The sequence below is a fragment of the Python bivittatus genome, unplaced genomic scaffold (assembly GCF_059951505.1).
Source record: "Python bivittatus isolate LINGU-HERP-01145 unplaced genomic scaffold, Pbiv_v1 ctg000020_np1212, whole genome shotgun sequence".
NCBI classification, from domain to species: Eukaryota; Metazoa; Chordata; class Lepidosauria; order Squamata; family Pythonidae; genus Python; species Python bivittatus.
Window position 1 is genome coordinate 23,319,260 of NW_028277030.1, and position 19,519 is coordinate 23,338,778.

At 35.8% G+C, this 19,519-nt stretch overlaps 1 protein-coding gene across 12 annotated transcripts in view; it reads left to right on the forward strand.

The window, feature by feature from the left end:
• CYRIA (CYFIP related Rac1 interactor A) overlaps positions 1-19,519 on the forward strand; it is a 67,663-nt gene that overhangs the window by 41,753 nt on the left and 6,391 nt on the right. For 2 of the 12 annotated variants that reach the window (XM_088135827.1, XM_088135832.1), the window contains exons 4-12: positions 5,657-5,737; positions 5,909-5,988; positions 11,342-11,463; positions 12,567-12,672; positions 13,898-14,034; positions 14,126-14,203; positions 15,171-15,287; positions 15,385-15,464; positions 18,924-19,050. In XM_088135827.1, the coding sequence (XP_087991953.1) occupies positions 5,916-5,988; positions 11,342-11,463; positions 12,567-12,672; positions 13,898-14,034; positions 14,126-14,203; positions 15,171-15,287; positions 15,385-15,464; positions 18,924-19,050 (840 nt within the window). In that variant the 5' untranslated portion in view covers positions 5,657-5,737; positions 5,909-5,915. Of the gene's footprint in view, positions 1-5,656; positions 5,738-5,908; positions 5,989-8,196; positions 8,216-11,341; positions 11,464-12,566; positions 12,673-13,897; positions 14,035-14,125; positions 14,204-15,170; positions 15,288-15,384; positions 15,465-18,923; positions 19,051-19,519 lie in introns of those variants that run through there. The other 10 variants (XM_007438130.4, XM_088135849.1, XM_007438128.4 and 7 more) reach the window with 7 other exon arrangements.

Sequence of the window (19,519 nt, forward strand, 5' to 3'; positions counted from 1 at the left end):
TCCCTGTGTTTCTTGTTAGGGAGTGTGTATAGAAGAAGACAGGTTAAATACAAAGAATGTAGTTCCGAATACCAATTGTTGTAGAACAATGGGGGGATGTCCTTGTGTTCATTTCCTACTTACGGGCTTTCTGGAGGATCATGACTGACCATTTTTGGAGACAGGCTAGACTTTTGGAGTTAAATTCTTGTGAATGGTTTTTGTCTGTTAACGGTAGTTGAGGATAACCAGGATTTTCCTCAATTCAGTCTAGAAAGCGATGGCTTTACAGGAAGAATTCAGGACTTATATTCAGAGAAAACTCAGGCTTAATGGTAGCGAAAAGGGATATTCATTTTTTTAAGTGAAGTATAAAAACCGCATTATTATCAATACAGTGATAACGCAATCAGAAAAAAAGGCACAGTGGTGATTAAAATAGGAATATTCATTTAGTGGGTTTATAAAGCTCAAATGAGTTAGCAAACTACTTCATGTCATGTCATGCCTGTTTCCTCTCTAGTGGCTAATGTAGTAAGAGGGGGAAATCTAAACTATCCAAGGTAGTTAGACCTTAACACCCTCCTGTTTGTAAGGGATTCCAAACGTGCCAGTTCCACGTGGCTGTGAGACCACGTTTCCAATAAGTAAAAGCTGCCATTCATTAACCTAAGAGGGAAAATGTGCTTTGTGATGTAAACTTCTATTTGGAAAATTAAAAACTCTTTCTCTATCATTTAATGTTCCCTGAGTTAAAAATGAAAGGGGGAACTTCCACAAAGAAAACTTTAAAATAGTGCATAAAATTTCTGAAAATGTTTTAGAATTCCCTCTATAATGTATTCTGATCTCATGAGGCTATAGATGTGGACTCCGGAATTTCCCCAGGCAGCATTAATTTGTATCCTTCCAGCAGTTTTTTATAGTCCAGAATAAGTTTCTTGTTTATGTTAAGTTCAAGCTGAAGACATTCCAGTTACAGGAGCAGTGGAAATGTAGATGAAAATCCTCTCGTTTCCAGGCAAATGCTGGTTTCGGAGATGAAGTGAGATGATGAAATGAGAAGTTACAGAATAACAAGGTGAAAAGAAGTTTGGGCTTCAGTTGATGCCGACGCTGTTGATCCTGATAATCACATCTCAAAAGAGGATCCCGGGATATCTGGTATAGAGAGAGTACTCTAGGATCTCTTTGGGTCAGGTTGAAACCAGGCATAGTGAAACACCAGAAGATTTTATGATTTAAGGGGTTGTAATGTGGATTTGTCTCTGCTATATTATCCATGTCTAAGTCGCCTGCAGGCTAAGCGCCAACGGAGGCAATCAGGACAGCATGGCAAACCCGTCATTTTTAAAAGACATAATACTGTGCCAGAGTCTCAAACTGAGCAAGGCCTGTATGATCTGTAGCTCTTCTAATAACAGCATAGTTAATTCAATGTGTTTAGTAAATTCAGTATATTTAAATCTCTAAGTACTCACAGCCCAAGAAAAATTACCCAATGAAACTATCCAGAAAAGCCTAGTTTTGGTAACGTGTTAAGCCTCCAAAGGCACTGTTCGGATTTAGATCAGTTTATGTGATACCTAGAAAAGACTCCAAAGCCATGAATCTTGATAATTTTGGTATTAGATCAATAACAGATGAAATGTAAAGAGAACAACTTTAGAATCCTTCTCTGAATATATAAACCTCAGTACTTTTTCTGATGATGCACCTCAAATGCGTATCAAACAAGAAAGGAAAACAAGGACAACTGTACAGTATGCTTCCCCCAGAAGAGAATATAATATTTTCCTGTTCATCTTCACTTAAGTTTTGGAGAAAATTTAAAGTGTTTCAGTTTTAGTTCCTGGTGAAAAGAAAAGAAAATTCTGAAAGATTTTTTTTTAATTTGATTTTTTTTACCAAATTAATTTTTTAAAATTTTTTAAAATTTGATTTAGCATTTCTGCATCTAATGAAATAATTACAACAGGATCCACCTTAATGTTTCTTAAAGCTATAAGATTTTCTAAAGTCTGTAGTAGGGTGCCTGAGTCTGGAATGCCTGGAATTCTCATATGCAATATATCTGTTGGGCGGAGGCGGGGGAGTGGCTATGTATGGAGCGTATGTGACAGAGAGCCATCTCTCCCTCATGGGAACATTCATTCTGACTGAAACGAAGTAATATTTATTCTCTCTGAGCCTGTATGCCATGGAAGATACAGCATCTGCCCTTTATATTGTTCTCTGGAAAACCAGAAGTCTTTGGCATTTAACCATCTCTCAGGTTTTCAGTAGTATAATTCTCTCTATATTTTGCTTAAATAGGCAGAAATACAGCTTTTTTCCTTGGCCATCCAGACATTGAAGGTTCATTTGAAAAGGGGAAGTAGGGGGGACTCTTAATTCATTTTCCATGAGATCCTAATCTTTTTTGTAAAGTTTTGGATAAATTTCTTGAAATCTTAAAATTATGTCATCAGGCATTAGATATACATTATGACCATCCAGAATTATTGGAATAGAACTCCAACATTACTGTTTGAATTGATATAACAGTTCCCAGATTCTCAGAATTTGTGCTGTAGAACAATCCGCTTTATCTAATTAGACGTGGTTCATAATTATGGTGAGCCTTTATTTGTTTAAACATGGTTTGTTGAATAAGTCATAGATGACTGCATTTGTACATTGCATTTGCCAAAATTAAATATATAATATTATGACTTAGTATGATATGTGAACTCAGTTTTATAGGGAAGAAGGGAGAATTTAAGTGATGTAATAACAAAGAGAGATATACTTGATATGTGTGAAAGAGTAAGTGAGCTTTGAACAATGGAGCCATAATTTTATGCCATTTGTATAGAACATCAAACAAAATGATTTTCCAAGTCCAGAACAGAAAAGTATCTTCCTAGCAACATTTTATTTAGGGGAATAGAAAGTGCAGAGTTGCACAGTCTAGGATTCTGCATAGAAGTACAGAAAGCACATAACATTATCTTTCTTATTCAGTTTTGAGGAGAAGCTACTTGAAGTAGTAGCAAATTTCAGAGCAAAAAGTATCAATCATGTTAATACAATTAGTTTTTCTTCAAAATGCAAATAGCCATCTTATTTTGATGATTAGGGAAGAATGTAGGGAACCATAGTACATTCCAAAACAATTAAGGAATCATTTTATATATTAAGGTATGGTAATGACTTCCTCAAATTGATCTAGACTTCTGGAAATGGACACAATTGTGCTGTTTTCTCGGGAAAATATGGAAGTAATTTCCTTTTGCCCTTACCAGGAGATAGGCAGATAGAATAAAACAGAGGAAATTTTATTATGACCAGTGCAAGATAGATAGATAGGTAGATGATAGGAAGGAAGGAAGGAAGGAAGGAAGGAAGGAAGGAAGGAAGGAAGGAAGGACGGACAGACGGACTTTATTATGGTCAGTGATCAATGTAAGCTAGAAAGATAGATAAATTTCCTATATAGTCCAGGTATCCCATGATGGTGTCCCATCTAAATACTTACCAGACATGACCAATGTACTGAGACATTTTATACATTACTTATCAAGTAGTGTCAGTTGCTGTCTTGCCAGGGAACCACATTTTATTCTGGCAATATGAATTTTATCTGCAGAATGGGGCAGGGCCATCTAGTTCTGGCCTCTTTCTCCTGGGAAAACTGCGGCTATGGTAGAACAAATGGCTGTTCATGGCAGTGGTGGCCATAGTTGTGTGATACCATGGGTGAGGAATCTGTGCTGCTGCTGAACTAGATGATGCTGAACTAGAACTCATACAGTCCATCACCACCGGGCCATCCTGGGCAGAATAAGTGGAATATATCATTCAACATCATTTTGGAGAGCTGCAGGTTCCCCTGCCCTTGATAATGTCATAAGAACAGAAGCAACAACATTATAAGAAGTTAAGAAAATATCTGCTGGAAATCACATCAAAGGTTTACCTAGTGTAGCATTCTGTTTCAAGGGTAGCCAAACAGCATTTGAGAGCCCATGTTTGCTCATGCTTCTCAGCAACTGGCATTCAGAGACATACTGCCTCTGATATTGGAGGCAATATAGTCAACATGACTAGCAGTTATTGATAGCTTGTTTGCTTTTAATACGGATGCCTTGAGATTAAGAGTTTGTTGAGAATAACTCTCATGGTTTAGGACAAAAATACAGTGGGATTATACTGTGGCTTCATTTTTTTAATGAGGTAAGTTGTGCCTTTAAATTAAGGTTGGAAGCATGTCGTCTTTAATTGTATTGTACTGTATTTGAAAATCCATTTTAAGCATGATTCTTGTGTTTTGTACAGTGGCATTTATGCATGGTATATAAAAGTGTTGGTGGGTTCAGAGTTAATTTTACATAATCAGTTATAATTGTATTTTTAAATTGTATTTCACCATGTGGCCAACACTGAGAAAAATAGACTTCATTTCATCCTTCCTTGCTTCCTTCTTACCTGGTTATACATTCTCTAGTATTTGTTAATATATTGTATGCAAAATATTGCTAATGGAAAAGCTTTGACATAGTTACTCTTAGAGTAAGACTGTGGCATACATCCAGAAATTTTTAAGCCTTACTGTGCTTGAAATTCATTGAAAGGAGTAAATTTGTTTAGCAGGATCACAAATTAACAATTTTACCAGTAGATTTGTTCAGATATTGTTCAGAGTCCTTACCCAGTATTGTTCAGAGATCTTAAATACAGAATCAGAGTAGCACCTGTACCTGATGTGAGAAGTAGTACTGTAAACCCTTCTGAGTCATTGTTCTTTCATTACTGAAACCAGGTTCATTGGGTTTCCATAAACAAAATAATAACATGTAAAACCAATTCCAGATTAGATCATTCTGTCAAATAAATCAACAGAAGTTGCTTAGGGCTAATTTTACTACACTATGTGCAACAATGGAAGCCACTTATGACCTGACAATGGCCCACTCTCTTTATCTAATTATAATTAAATAATAGTTATTTACATCCCAAAATAATATGCAATAGTAATTCTTAAAATCTGTCAGACTTGATTTGCTGAATAGAAAAATGATTAAGAAATAAACAAATGCTATAATTTAAATTATGTCCAGCTATGTTTTGCATGTATACACTAGAACAGGGGTACTTTTTTTTATGTTTATATTGAATATATTGAGTTTCTTCCAGTGGTGTCTATCTTCCAAAGAAATTGATTTGCTTCCTGGTGAAACCCCCAGCATGCCTCCTGAAATCTGTTCTGGAGCAATGGATGAAACACAGAAAAGAAAAGGGGGAAAGGATATCCTTTTGCAGAACCCTGTACTAAACTAGTAGCTTTAAGAATCAGATGCATTAAAAGATAATATTGTACGTTCACTTTCATTAAAGTAGTCAAAACCTACAAAATGCTGCTTGTCCAAATACAGCAGCAATACAAGGAAAGAACCACTGGAAATGCTACCTTTATTACATGTTTCTCTCAGTAATGAAGTATGGTTACTGTACATACTTTTCATATTTGGTCAATACTCCCAATATGTTTACTGTGACATTTATTGTTAAATACTTTGGTAAACAGTCTGAATGTTCCTGTTTCCGTTTGAACTAGCAGTGCATGCCAAGCCCTTACTTTTTCAGCTTCTACTTTTGCATATATAACTCTTTATGATTTTGTTGCATTCACTAGGTTTTGCTGGTATGGGTAATCTTCTTAAAGTCCTTACCAGAGAAATTGAAAACTACCCACATTTTTTCCTGGATTTTGAAAGTAAGTTCAAAGATTGGAACATTGTTTTCCCTGACTTAGGAGCTAGTTGAGAAGGAATGTTTAAGCCTGATTTGCCTTGACAGATAAACATGTTCAAGCAGTACAAAAGAGATAACAGTGCTTTCAAGGTTTGTTCCTGAATACCTTTTCTGTTCCTTTTCTGTTTTTCAGAAACCAAATGGGAAATCTTTTAAAAGTTCTCAATTGTACAGACTTTGATCAAGGGCCCATTTTTTTCCTAGACTTTGAAAGTGAGCAAAGTTTGGCCTGCATTACTTTGGGGAGGTTTTTTTTTTTTTAAGTATAATAAAAGGCATGTATTAATCTACCATGCAAGTACTATAGCACACGCCACTTGGACTTCTCCTGTTTCATCCTGAAAAGTCACTACTCAGTTCATCCAAAATCCCAATAATATTGCTTGTGATCATTAGCGTTAGCTAAAAGAACTTGGCTCATGGGCTCACTTTGTGACAAATTCTGATTATTTCAGCAGCCTGCATTTTAAAAAGTGTTCTTAGCGTCGGTGAAGACTACAGCCTGTAGAGAGTGGATTTAGTGCTTCTTAGTTCACAGATCCAAATTTTGTCACTGAGTTGCATCTTTACAAAAAGAAGAATTGGGCCTCGAAATCACCACAGGCTATACAGAATCAATCATTATAAGTGGCTTGTGCTATATTCAAAAGAAACTTGCAAGGAAATTATTTTGGCTCTTGCGTTATTGGTGTGTCTAAAAGCACATTACTAAAATTCTGTGGTATATTATTTCAAAACTTAAATAGTATATGAAGGGAAACAGGCAAATTCAAAGGTTCTAATATAATTAAATGAAAAGAACAAAAATCCTGTTTAATGCTCTTCTATCTTGTCAACCTAATGTTTCCAACTCAGGGAGTGTGTGTATTTGACACACTTCTATTTCTCCACCTAAAAAAAAGGGGGAGGGCAGGGCCAGGATAGCAAAAAAATAAATTAATTGAATTGATAAAAATTAATTAATTGCCTATAAAATAAGATATCCATTTACAAAATTAATGGATCCCATCTGCATGTACAACTTTTCTCTTACACACATATAAACAAGTCTGCCTGTGCATATGCCTGTACACACACACACCCTCTTTCTCCTTCCAGCAGAAACAGCAATGAAAAAAAAAAAGAAAAAAAAAACAGGGGAAGATGGGGTAAGAGTAAGGACAATTGCACTGAGAAGAAAAGAAAAGAGGACAAAACTGAATGGAGCTAAAGAGAGGTGAAGAAGTAACTGGATAGAGAGAGAAAAGAGACGCCTTATTAAGCATTACGAACAGCCTCTCCCAGGCAACAGCTAAACATCAGGCTAATCTTCAAAAGCATCCACCCTTTCACTCATTCTTTTGTTTTCAGTAGCTCCTTCTGTTCTTATCAGTGAATGTAAGACAACCCCTCCCCCATTCACAAGTAATAACAATAATTTATTAAACTTGTATGCTGCCTGACTCTCAACAACTCTTATTACATGGGGGGAATCTTCCTTTTAGATAAAGTACAAAATTCTTGATGAAAAATTTAAAATATACCTGTCCTTTAATGGATATACCTAAATCAGTTTGTTTATTTGTATTTCAAATTTAGTCACCGCCCATCTCACTCAAAGAGCAAGTGACAAAATCATGTGGTGTTCATCTTGCTTTCTTCTACTGTTGAATAACTGACAACTGAGCATTGGACAAGTGAATTCCCATTCTTTTCATTTCTCTCTCATTCACACACAGAAACCCACAACTTGTTTATTCATCTTTTCCTTCCCAATTTTAGTACTTGCAGAGATTTAAACATTTATTTTTGGCTTGTTCAGAGTGAAGTAATCAGCTGACATAATGGTGGTGAATTCACTTCTGTCTCCTCTTATTTGAATTTCCTCCCGCTGCTGCCTAGTTGATTACTATTAGGAGGGGGGTCCAGTGTTTGCATGGAAATCAGCTGAGGACCACGTGTAGACTACGGGCAGTCCATATGAGAATTAATCTCTATTATCCATATAAACAAAACAAAATACAGCAATTGAAGTGAGCCCTTGACTGCATTTCCTGTAGCTTTGTATCAAAGTGGGTGAAATAATATACTTTTACACATTAACTTTTTTACTACATCATTCAGTATACTAAGTTTGCAGTTTGCATGTAGCTTGAGCTTTTCTTTGAAAAGTGATCAACTAGTGTATTAAATTTCCTTCATCCAATAAGTTGTGTTCTATCTCTGCGTGCTACTTAATTTCTTATTTTAAAAACAGTAAGACAACTGTGTGTTGCTTTTCAATACAAGCAGTTATATTTCATAATAAGAATTTGATTGGAAGTTCTTCTAAGGGCTGTATCACTTTCAGGCTTATTGGAACTTCCTTTTCAATGTATTCAATAATTTCTTTATATTTGGATTTTCTCAGACTCCTGAACATTATTTACATGAGTACTTGTATGGGATGCAGAGATTCTAGGTATTTAGACTCATATTCAAAATTAATACCAGTACTACATGAGACTTTTAGATTTGCTGCTGCATGAAATATATTATCAAGACAGTGGTACATAATTAAAGAAGCTACTCATACCAGAACCACAGAATAGAACGTGATATGTAATGATCTCCTTAAAAAAAATGGAAAGAGGAATGCTAAAATTAACATTTTTTTCTGAAGAACTTTGTTAATAAATATAACTTGAAATCATTACAGAAAATCTACTTCTGTGTAACTAATATAAAACTTGTCATATTCTAATAATTATCTTGAATTTAAATGAGATTACACTGATACATTTATCTAAAGCATGATACTTTCCCTGCAATGCATATATAATAGTGTAACTCAGAAATGGGAAACTGGTGACTGTCAGATGTTGGATTCCTATTTCCATCAGCCCAGCAGTCAGGGAACATAGAAGCTATTAACCAACATATGGTTGGCTTCACATTGTCTTCTGCTGTAAAGCATTTCAAAATTGATATTACTGCTGAAATGCCAAATAGAAACTGTTATATGTTACTGTTTCCATTTGAAGTTAGCAAATTACAGCACAGTTCATCTTGTGTTTAGCTGGACCCTATAGAGTTTTCACTATGAAATTAGGAAGAAAAAGAACTGTACATATGTTTTATGACAGAAGTTGACATCCAAAGTAGCATGAGAGAATATGCAAGAACATAGTACAAACTTCCCCAAATAGTATAATATTAAGAAATTCATGTTACTTGTATGAAAGTGCCTTCTCCACATCATAATCCCCCAGCCTGTAGAAAATTGTTTGGAAAATACTGAATATATTTCTCTAAGATTTTAGATATGATGCATGTGAATTTTACTATGATGCACAAGGATTTGAACTTTGCATCAATGCACATTTTGCCATATTAAAGGCTTGTCAGGTTTCATGGATAGAAGAGGATTGCTGATAACAATACAATTCTGGATCTGCATCAGATTGGGGTGGGGACCTCACTTTCTGTAGTGGCTGTATCAAACCTTGTCAGAGACATTGGAAAGATTTTATACCCATTCTAGCCATTCCCCCCAGTTCCTTGCTTGATTTGTCTCACTGGGATGAGTAGAAGATGTTAAAGTGATGAGTGAAAAATCTTAGTTTAGATCCTCCAGATTTATTTATTAAACATATAGCCATCCATCTATCCAAAGGAACTCTGGGTGACAAACAAGTACAAGATTTGACTTCTTTTTTTCTCATGAAGGTTTTTCCTTTGCACCTTAAGTATATTTCACTGTAGCATTGTTAAAGGTAAAGATTTTTAGACATTGTTCCTGCCTAATTAATAACTGGCAAACTGTATTTTGAACATTTAAAACTTTGCAGCAAGCATTTCTCTCATAAGATGTGTACTGTTACATTTCACAACTGCACTTTAATTTGATGTACATGAAGCAGGAGGAAATTGATTCTTGGGAAATACTTTTTACAGTTCTCAGAGTTGATCTCTAAGACTTGTTTATGTGAACATTTGGAATCTTAAATACACATTATTTTTTATTGGGGCAACACTGAGTGAACAGATACTAGTTATTATGCTGAGTCAACAGGCATATGCAGACAGTGTGGTCTCTTCTGTTAGAAGATTACACGAAGGATAGGATTCGTGTCTTCTTTTTCTTTCCTGATTACCTTTGCAGAATTCAGGAAAGGTATTTTTGACAGTGGAACCAATCCAGAAGATTGGCTTTCCTGGGTATGGATCATTATGCTTTTACCTCCATCTTCTTCTGGTGATATAATATTCAGTTTCTAAAAATAGTGACCCACATATCCAGTTTTATGTAGCTAATGATGAACTTCAAGTACTATAGTTATGAGGAATTGACACTTGGATAACATCAGTGTGTACTGGGAAGCTCTCCTTCCATCCCATGATTTAGAACACTGTTTTTCTATGGATAGAGAAGGCTTCTCTCTGCTACTGTCACTTGCTACAAGTAGGGTAGACAGAGCCACACTCCTTCTTTTTGCATGTAGAGATTACAGCTGCTCTCTCTTCAGTTCTGTTGACTGAGCTGACCTTAATATGGTACCTTTCTGTCACTTTCAGTTTCTTACCATCTCAGTACCTATTAATCTTTGTCTTATTCCAATTGTATTTTAGTAGCACTCTGGTCTAAGACCATAATAAAGCTTTCATTCATTTAGTCTCATTATAGCATGGACAAACAACGCAGCAAGTTTGTCATAAGGATTCCGATGTGCACAGAGAAATGTTTTTGGTTCACATCGTCCTGGAGTTTTTCTTGATTCTTGATAAAGATGGTTTCCCACCACTAGGCTCATTCCTAAGATATTTTCAGAAAAGAAAAAAGATATATATAGCATGTCACATATCAAGCAAATGTCTGGTTTAAATTATATTTGAGGGAGACAAGGAGGCTTCTAGGTATTGCCAACCTCTTGAAGATGTTACCATTGTGGGTGGACTTTTGGATCCCAAGAAGACTTGCTAATTTTGAATTCTATTTTTTTTTTAAAAAATGGATTAGTCCAACAGATACTTTTAATCAATTGTGAGGATATTTTCTAAATCTGATGTTATGGGGCAATAACTTTTGCTACTGAATATATTTATGTTAAAGATGAAAAAATGAAAAGAGTAAGTCATGGGAAAGATACCAGTTTAACACTGGACTGTTATTTAGACTGGAAACAAAGGGAGAATTCTTGAGTAGTATTCACTCTTACTATAGAATATCTGTCACATTCCTGGGGGTGAATATAAAGCTGCATAAAAAATTTAGAAGTTCATCTTCCTTACCTAGACTGAATTTAGTCCATGGTGTCTTTGACATGAAGTAAATCAGTTACATTAAAAAAAAAAAAACATTGTAAAGAGTTCTTCCTATTTGTGTGTATGAGTGTCAGGAAGCAGTAATTTTAACCCTGATTCTGCTTTAATATAATATCAAGGCATGTATCTGAAAATGGATAAAGTGTCACCTGAATGATATGAAAGTAATAAAATATGGATCAAATAACCAATAAATTTTAGTTGACAGTAATTGTGCTTCATATGACTGTTCTGGTTACAGTCAATTGCTTTTTGCAATACTTGCTTTTTATGTTTTATCTAGATGCTCAGCCTACTGATGGAGAAAGGGAGATATGGAACCAAGTCAACGCTGTTTTACAGGACTCAGAAAGTATGCTTTCAGACCTGCAGTCTTACAAAGGAGCTGGACAAGAGATTAGAGATGTGCGTTAAATCATATTATAGGAAAACAATATATTCTAAAGAAGGAAATTAAACACAAGTGGGTGATTTACATAGTTTTCAGCATTGAAACAATACAGTCAGGATTTCTTTCTTTAGTGTTGGGATTATAATCTGCAAAACTGAAAATTTAAAACTAAGAACTATACATTTTCAGAGACATTTTGAGAGATCTCCTTTTTGGAGATAGATAAATTATCACTACAGCCAATTACCGTATGAAATTATCAAAATGATAATCTTACTTAAACTTATAGTGCCGTGCTTTGCCATTCTGAAATAAAAACTAGAAGTACGGTCTGGCACATGAGTACATACGAATGCATAGATTTGGATCAGACAAGATTTTGTTCCTAAGGTTATTATTTCTTACTGACCTGGATAATAATGGGACCTGAGCATTGAATATTGGCTGAAAAGTTTCTAGCATACTCGCCAGACCAGTAGCTGATCTGTGTATGTTTTTGTTTTCTTTACAAGTTCCCTTGAATGATCATATTCTCCTAAAGTATAAGGTGCCATCAGTACTTAAGGCACTTTATAGAATAACATACAGTATGGAAGAGGATAAAAAAATCAGGCTTCTATCACCTTCACTCTAAACAGGCATATTTTTAATTTTTATTTTATTTATACAGAGAAGTAAAGAGAGGGGAGAAAGAGAAGAGCAAGGGTATGAAAAAGTAAGAAATCTGCTGGAATAATTGGATCTTTCAGTAAAGTACATCCTAATAAATCAGGAGAGAGAGAGAGAGAGAGAGAGAGATTGGTTTTTTTCTTGACACATCCACTCCCTCCACACACAGACATTTCCTCTCATCCATCCAGTTAGTTCCTAAAGTAGGGGCAAATTGCTCTTGCCAAAAGTTGGAACAGATTTCTTGTAAAAGCTTCTGGGATTAAAAAATGGGACACAAAAAATTCTTCAAGCAGATCATTTTCAAGTGTAAAGACAGATTCCATACTGTATTAGAGTTAACTTTCTTTCTGACTGTTGTTTATGATCATTTATGTGCATGAGAAGGGCAGGATAGACATCTTAACATAAAATAAATGAAGTTATTCAAGTTTTTACTGTCTTCCAGGCAATACAGAACCCGAATGATATTCAGCTTCAGGAAAGAGCATGGAATTCAGTATGCCCTCTGGTTGTGAGGTTAAAGCGGTTCTATGAATTTTCTCTCAGACTAGGTGAGGTTCTGTCTTTTATACTGTCAAGAACTGGATAGTTCCTGAATGTTTGTGAATATTATCAGATATTTTCTGCTCTCCTGTTACATTTTTTTCTTTAGATATATGCATATCTGAACATTGTGTGTGTGTATTCTTAGAAGAATGTAGTTAGAGCAGGGACAGGTAATTTGGGGGTTGACACATGTTAAGCTTCTTAGTTATTTTTTTTCAACTGCTAGAACTGCAGAACATAGAATGCAGAACACAAGGTGGTCTGAATTTTTCAAGTTTGAAATATGGTGGTTCTTAATGTGTTTTAGAAGGATGTTCATTTTTAGTTCTGCTAAGCTTTTCCCAGGGTTTACAACTTATTTGGTTTTGTTTACTGCCAAAAAACTGGCACAAAGTTATTATTTGTCAGTTGTTACCAAATTTTAGCAGCATAACTTCTGGGGGCCCTGAAAGCTCCAAAAAGAAGAGTTTGTGAATGGCAGGCTGCCAATTACTCATCCCTGTTAGAAATCCAGAAAGAAGTAGTAAGACAGAAATTTGAAAACAAGATAAAACTTGCAAAGGAAGAGACATGTTGATTTGCTGCAACAAAAACTGAGAAGGAAACTTGTGGCACTTGAAGACTAATAAATATTATAGCATTAGCTTTCGTGGAACAAATTCAACTCCATCAGGTGAATCAGTTGCAGACTGACCATAGTTATCTATATCAGTTTTATCAAATTCAGGCAGGAAGAGTGCTAACATTTACTTTTTCCACCTGTTTGAATTGCACTCCCATGTAATTCCACACATGGTCTTTTTTCCTCTTTCCCTTCCCCCACCCCAGTCCCTGTTACTGGTTGAGTTCACAACAAGCATCAGCTTCCAGATTTCAAATCTCTAAGATTTCACTTGTTGAAGCCATACTACTGTGCTGCTGTAAGACTCCATAGTCCTTACTGAATAGTAAATGGTAAACAGTGAAAAGTAAGGATTAAAGGTTGTACTTTCTCTAACTATCTTGTAACTTTTTTTAGTAAATTACAAGTTATTTCATATTTAAAACAGTTTGCTCTTTTCCTCCAAGTGGTCTTCATTTGAATATACAATTGTAAATGTATTTACATGTTTAATCAGCAATCAGTACATTTTTGAAATGTTTAAGAGGTAGTTTTTCTAAAGCAGCAGGAAGATTCCTTTACAAAATGAAACAAACCTCAATGATTTTGTTCTGTTTTGTTTTTTTCAGAAAAAGCATTACAGAGCTTATTAGAATCCTTGACTTGTCCGCCCTATACACCAACTCAGCACTTAGAGCGAGAGCAAGCACTAGCAAAGCAGTTTGCAGAGATTCTGCATTTTACTCTCCGCTTTGATGAACTTAAGGTTAGTAAGGAGAAAGCAATACTCAGCTAATACAGAGAGTTTTCGTTGTCTTTCTAAGAACACTGAAGTTGGTCTTCTTTTGTTCTTTCAGATGAGAAACCCGGCAATTCAAAATGACTTTAGCTACTATAGAAGGACATTAAGTCGCAACAGAATAAACAACATGCATGTAAGTAAAATGTTTCTTTCCAGAGTTTGGGATTTCATTTATGAGACAACTAGGTAGCAACATAGGAAACTACTTCGTACTAAGTTAGGGAATCAGCTTGGCCTATTTATCTCAGTATTATCTAAACTGACTGGGCTATACTACCTTTCCTCCCTATGCCATATTCATTCCTGTGTAATTTTTGTAGTTATGCCAAAGGCAGATTTCATATACATTTATGTGGGTTAAGTTGAAGAATTTTGGTTTTGCTCGTTTTGCTTAAAAGTGTTGTAGCATGGAACTCTTTTTAAAGGATCCACTGCTGTAGATGCAGCTGATATCAGAGGGAGGCAAGGTTTTTAAATGGCATGCTTATAACTTTATAAATACAGTGCGTTTTTTATAGATCATGAAACATTTGCTGAACATGATGTTAGTCACTTTTACTTTTTGAGATTCTGCCTTTAGACTTCTATTGTGTTGCTACGCCTTCTTTTGCAATAATCAAAACACATCCACAATCCCTCTATGTATTGACGCAACGGGGATGGTGTTGTCTTCTGATTGCTAACTAGATAATGTGATTAGTATGAAAAAGCCATATGTTAATGGTAAGAAAAATTATAAAAGATATTAATAGTTACCATACATGTTCATAATAATTAAAAATAGCACTGGTAAGTTTTTCTTTAAATGTAACAACTTTCATAGTGTCATACAATGCTTTTGAAAGTCCACTTCAAACGCTGTTTCCCTAAAGGAGGAATGGTGTTTAAAAAACCAGAATTCCAACTTTCCTTAGGACACAGTGGTTGTGTAGTTTGTTTGGATCTTGGTTACAAGGTTTGGAACACGTTATCCTTTGAATATGAGGGTCATTAGATAAGGCTGGAACTTTTCATGTGCTTCTGTACATCAGTAGGACAAATTTAAACTTCTAAAAAAACAAAAAAAAACCCACCCCAGTCTTTTCTTATGTTTTAAACAGCTTGACATTGAGAGTGAAGTGAACAATGAGATGGCTAACAGAATGTCCCTGTTCTACGCAGAAGCTACACCAGTCCTGAAAACGCTGAGTAATGCTACCACCCATTTTGTTGTAGAAGTGAGTGATAGTTTTAATTCTTTCAGAAAATTGAAAGTCATATCAGAGAGAAGTCTAGACTGACCTAACTCTTGTTGGCTTGTTTTAACTTTTGTAGAATAAAACCTTGCCAATTGAGAATACAACAGATTGTCTAAGTACGATGGCCAGTGTATGTAAAGTCATGCTGGAAACACCGTAAGTTATGAGCAATGGACTTATGTATCAATGTTGCTATAATAGGAAATGATTCAAAGAAATCAAGTTATAATTTGCCAAGATTCTGGCTTAGCAGTGAATGAGCAGCTTGCTGGTGGCAGTGCTCCAGTAGCTTCCACTGGCTGTTCCACCAGCAGGAGCAATTAAGCAAGTCACTGATGAAAGCTGCACAGCAATCCAGATTCAAAAGGGAAAGGCGATTGGAAGCACATGGAACGCCTTTCAACACTTCCTTAAATCAGACAAAACTTTTACTGAGTCCGTACTGTAACCGGGAAATGACACAGCCTTGTTAAGGAGTTGCCAGCAGGTGCTACATGGATGATTTGAATCATCTTTTCTCTTTCAAATATGAATCACTCCACAGCCCTAACATAAACTGGCCTGTATGTAATTAGTTTAGCAATTTGAACCATAGTGAATAAGACAAAGTTCAATCACATGCTAGCTAGGGGTGGGAAACTTTTGTGAGGCTTCCTGGGGCTGGTTTGATCATTTTTGAGAGGCTAAAAGCCACAGTTGTTTGGGCAGCTAGGCAAAATGAGTAGGCTTGTATCACACACAAAGGTAGGTCTGTGATTTTCTAGAGGACTATTTCCTATCTGAAAAGGAAAGGAGCTGAAGATTTTCAGCACTTGTGGTCATAGGAGGCTCTGGTGGCTTTACAAGAGGAGTTTGGGGCTGCATGTGGCCCTGGTGCTGCAGGTTGCCTACTCCTTCCTGCATTAAAAAATCACAGTGGGAGCTGTCCATGGTTTGCTGGCAGAAGAGTAAGCAGGGGCCATTGAAGTAATGTAGGCCAACATGCTGATCATTCACTACTGACCCAACATGTCTGAATTCTGGTTTGCTGCGTCATTTAGAAGCAGCTTATGCATAATGCCTCTTGCAGAGATGGCCTTGCTTTGAGTTCCTCAAGGCAGAACTAAACAGAAAGCAGAAAATAATATCATTACATTGCTTGTATCTAGAGATAATCTGTATACGGCATGTCATGTTTGGTAGTAACTTGAGACATTTCTAATGTCTAGTTCTAGTTTGGTCTCTTCAGAAATTTAGATAAAGTACAAGATACGTCAGAGCCCTTTTGGTTCTACTCTGGGGCATTTCTTGTCCATGGAACCTATACCTATACAGTATACTTCTTACTTTTAGTTATGGAATCAACCCTCCTCCAAATTTCAGGCATGAAAGCTGGCTGGGTGACTTTGGGCTGGTCCCTCTCTCTCAGCCCAACTCACCTCACAGGGTGGTTGTTGTGGAGAAAATAAGAGGAGGAAGGAGGAGTAGGTATGCTTGCCACCTTGAGTATTTATAAAAATAATAAAGGCGGCATAAAAAAAAAATCTTAAAAAAAATTGAGTTCAACTTCTGGTGGCTTCATGAACACAGCAGCATAGTTTTCTGGGCCCCCTTGTAGAAGTGGCTTGCTTTTGCCTTCCTCTGAGATGGCCATGGCAGTCTCTCATACAAGTAGTAAGAGGGCCTGTCCCCTGTTAGGTTCTAGGTGCCAACAAGATCAGACAGGGACTGTCTCCTGCTTAGGCCATCATAACATAAGGAGAGCCCTGCTGAAAACAGATTAAAGGCCTGTGGAAACTTGCTTTCTGTTCACACAGTGACTTTAAAGATATATATGAGTAGTTCACCAAAAGGAATGGTATTTTCTTCTCCTTGCTTCCAATCAAATGATATCCAAAGTTATATTGCTACTGGCGTCAGTTCTAATAGACAGGTTTTTATTTTTACTTCAGTAAGTCACTTTTCTGAGTGTGCTTTTTCTTAAAGGCTAAAGCATTTTAAAATTACTTTTGAATATTGAAACAGGCAATGCTGCATTATAAATTAATTGTTAAGTGAATTACACTGGCTTGTTATCCTTATTTTTTTAAAGTCTCAATATTTAGTTGGGGAAAGTGGAAAATGATATGGCAGGATGAAAAGGTTAAAGATCTTTAAAACAGGTCACTTTCCACATGACTTATCCTTTTAGCCAATTGTGTATTTTTACAAGCTTTGATGTTCGAAGATTGGTCACTCTGTCAGGGAAACTCAGTGAACCTTGCTCCCATCATCCATGCTGAAATGGCTATATATAGAAAATGCCAACAGTTACTCTTCTTCATCATCTATCTGTCTGTCTGTCTGTCTGTCTGTCTGTCTGTCTGTCTGTCTGTCTATCTATCTATCTATCTATCTATCTATCTATCTATCTATCTATCTATCTATCTATCTATCTATCTACCTACCTACCTACCTACCTACCTATTCATCCATCCGTTCTCCCCCCCCCCCTTTTCAAATGGCTCTCAGAAATAGAATAGTGTTTAAAGCAAAAGTATTTTTAAATGGAATAGTGTTAAAAGGATTTGTTTTTACAGACACTTCATTTTTATTGATCAGTAACTTTCAAATTGCTGATGCATAGGTTTCTTAAAGTCATTGTAAAATAACAATTCTGTAACCTAAGGTATTCAGGATTAAAATTACATAGTGTTACATATTCCCTTCACTTTCCCGACTTATGAATTTCCTGTGGCAGGTTTTAATTTCCTCTGAAAGTTCTGAATACCCAAGATTACTTTAAAAGATTTGTTTAATGTTAAAAGATACATGCAAGCCATACTGGAGGCCAGTAGCATAGCTTTTAATCTTGCATCAGATCCCAAGAAAAAACAGTTATTCCCCAAAGACATTGCAACAAATGGTCAGTTCACGATCTCTTTCCTATCCCTACCTCACTTCAAAAAACAAATCTGGCTCACTGTGCTCCTCTACACCCTCCTACCAGCTGAAGATACCAGTTTTCTGTGAAGGTGTTACTTTCCCAATGCTGGAAGAGATTCCCAACTTATCAAAGCATATTCATGTTATATTACAGTGATTGTGCAAAACCGAAGTGACAATGAGAGGTTAATCCTCCTTCACAACTCTCCATTTTAAATATATTATGATTTAAGGATACAGCACAGTATTCTAAAAGACAATGTTGTGTGAAGTAATTTTAGCCAAATCAGGGGCAATGAAATTTGTGTTTGTGCAAAGGTGTGCACTTGTGGGTACTGACACACTTGTATTGATTTGTGTTTTACAGTCATTTTATGACTGAACCAAATGCTCCGAATTCCTTTTAGCAGTACACTCAGGATCAACAATGTGAAATAAATGTTCAAACCTTTGTGTTCATTCTGTGTTCTGTCTTGTTTGCTCTTCTCCTCACCCTTTTTGACAAAGCCTTCTATTTTGCCAGTGACTACTGGTGCTAATCTTTGCAGTCATTGATATTGTCTTCTGCATTATTCTGTCATGAGTAATGCTTTCTACATGGCATTGAAAGTAAATCATTTTTAATTTGAAAGATGGAAATAAATTAAAACAATACTGATTTTAAAAATACTGACGCTAATACCGTTTGTTTTTTTTTAAATCTTGTTTCAGAGAATATAGAAGTAGATTCACCAGTGAAGAAACCCTCATGTTCTGCATGAGAGTAATGGTTGGTGTAATTATTCTCTACGACCACGTTCATCCTGTGGGGGCTTTCTCAAAGGCTTCAAAGATAGATGTAAGGATAATGACTGGCAAGGTCTTCTTTTCCTCAGCAAAAGGTCATAGGTCTTGTGGAAGTAGACACTTAAACCGTCTTCAGTCGTGGTTTAATGCATACCATATTTGTATGGTAGGAGGGAAATCTTTATTTGGGTGTTTACTCTTAATAATACTTAATTGAAATCTCTATGCTGACATACAGGATTGCAAGAATTTCAAAGCAGTTTGCAGCACTCAATAAAACATGGTGAAATGTTGTGTTAACACACAAGTAGTAGAAACTTGGAAAATTGCTAGTATCCCCTACCATGGGAAAATAATTTTCAATAATTTCCTAAAGACAACCTGTGTCTTATCCAAATGTTAACATTTTAGATAATTAATTACTGAATATAAAACTCAGTGCAATAATATTACAATAAAAGCAAACAATAAAATTTAGCAGCTATAAAACCCAGCCAAGCTATATCAGAATCGTGTTTAAA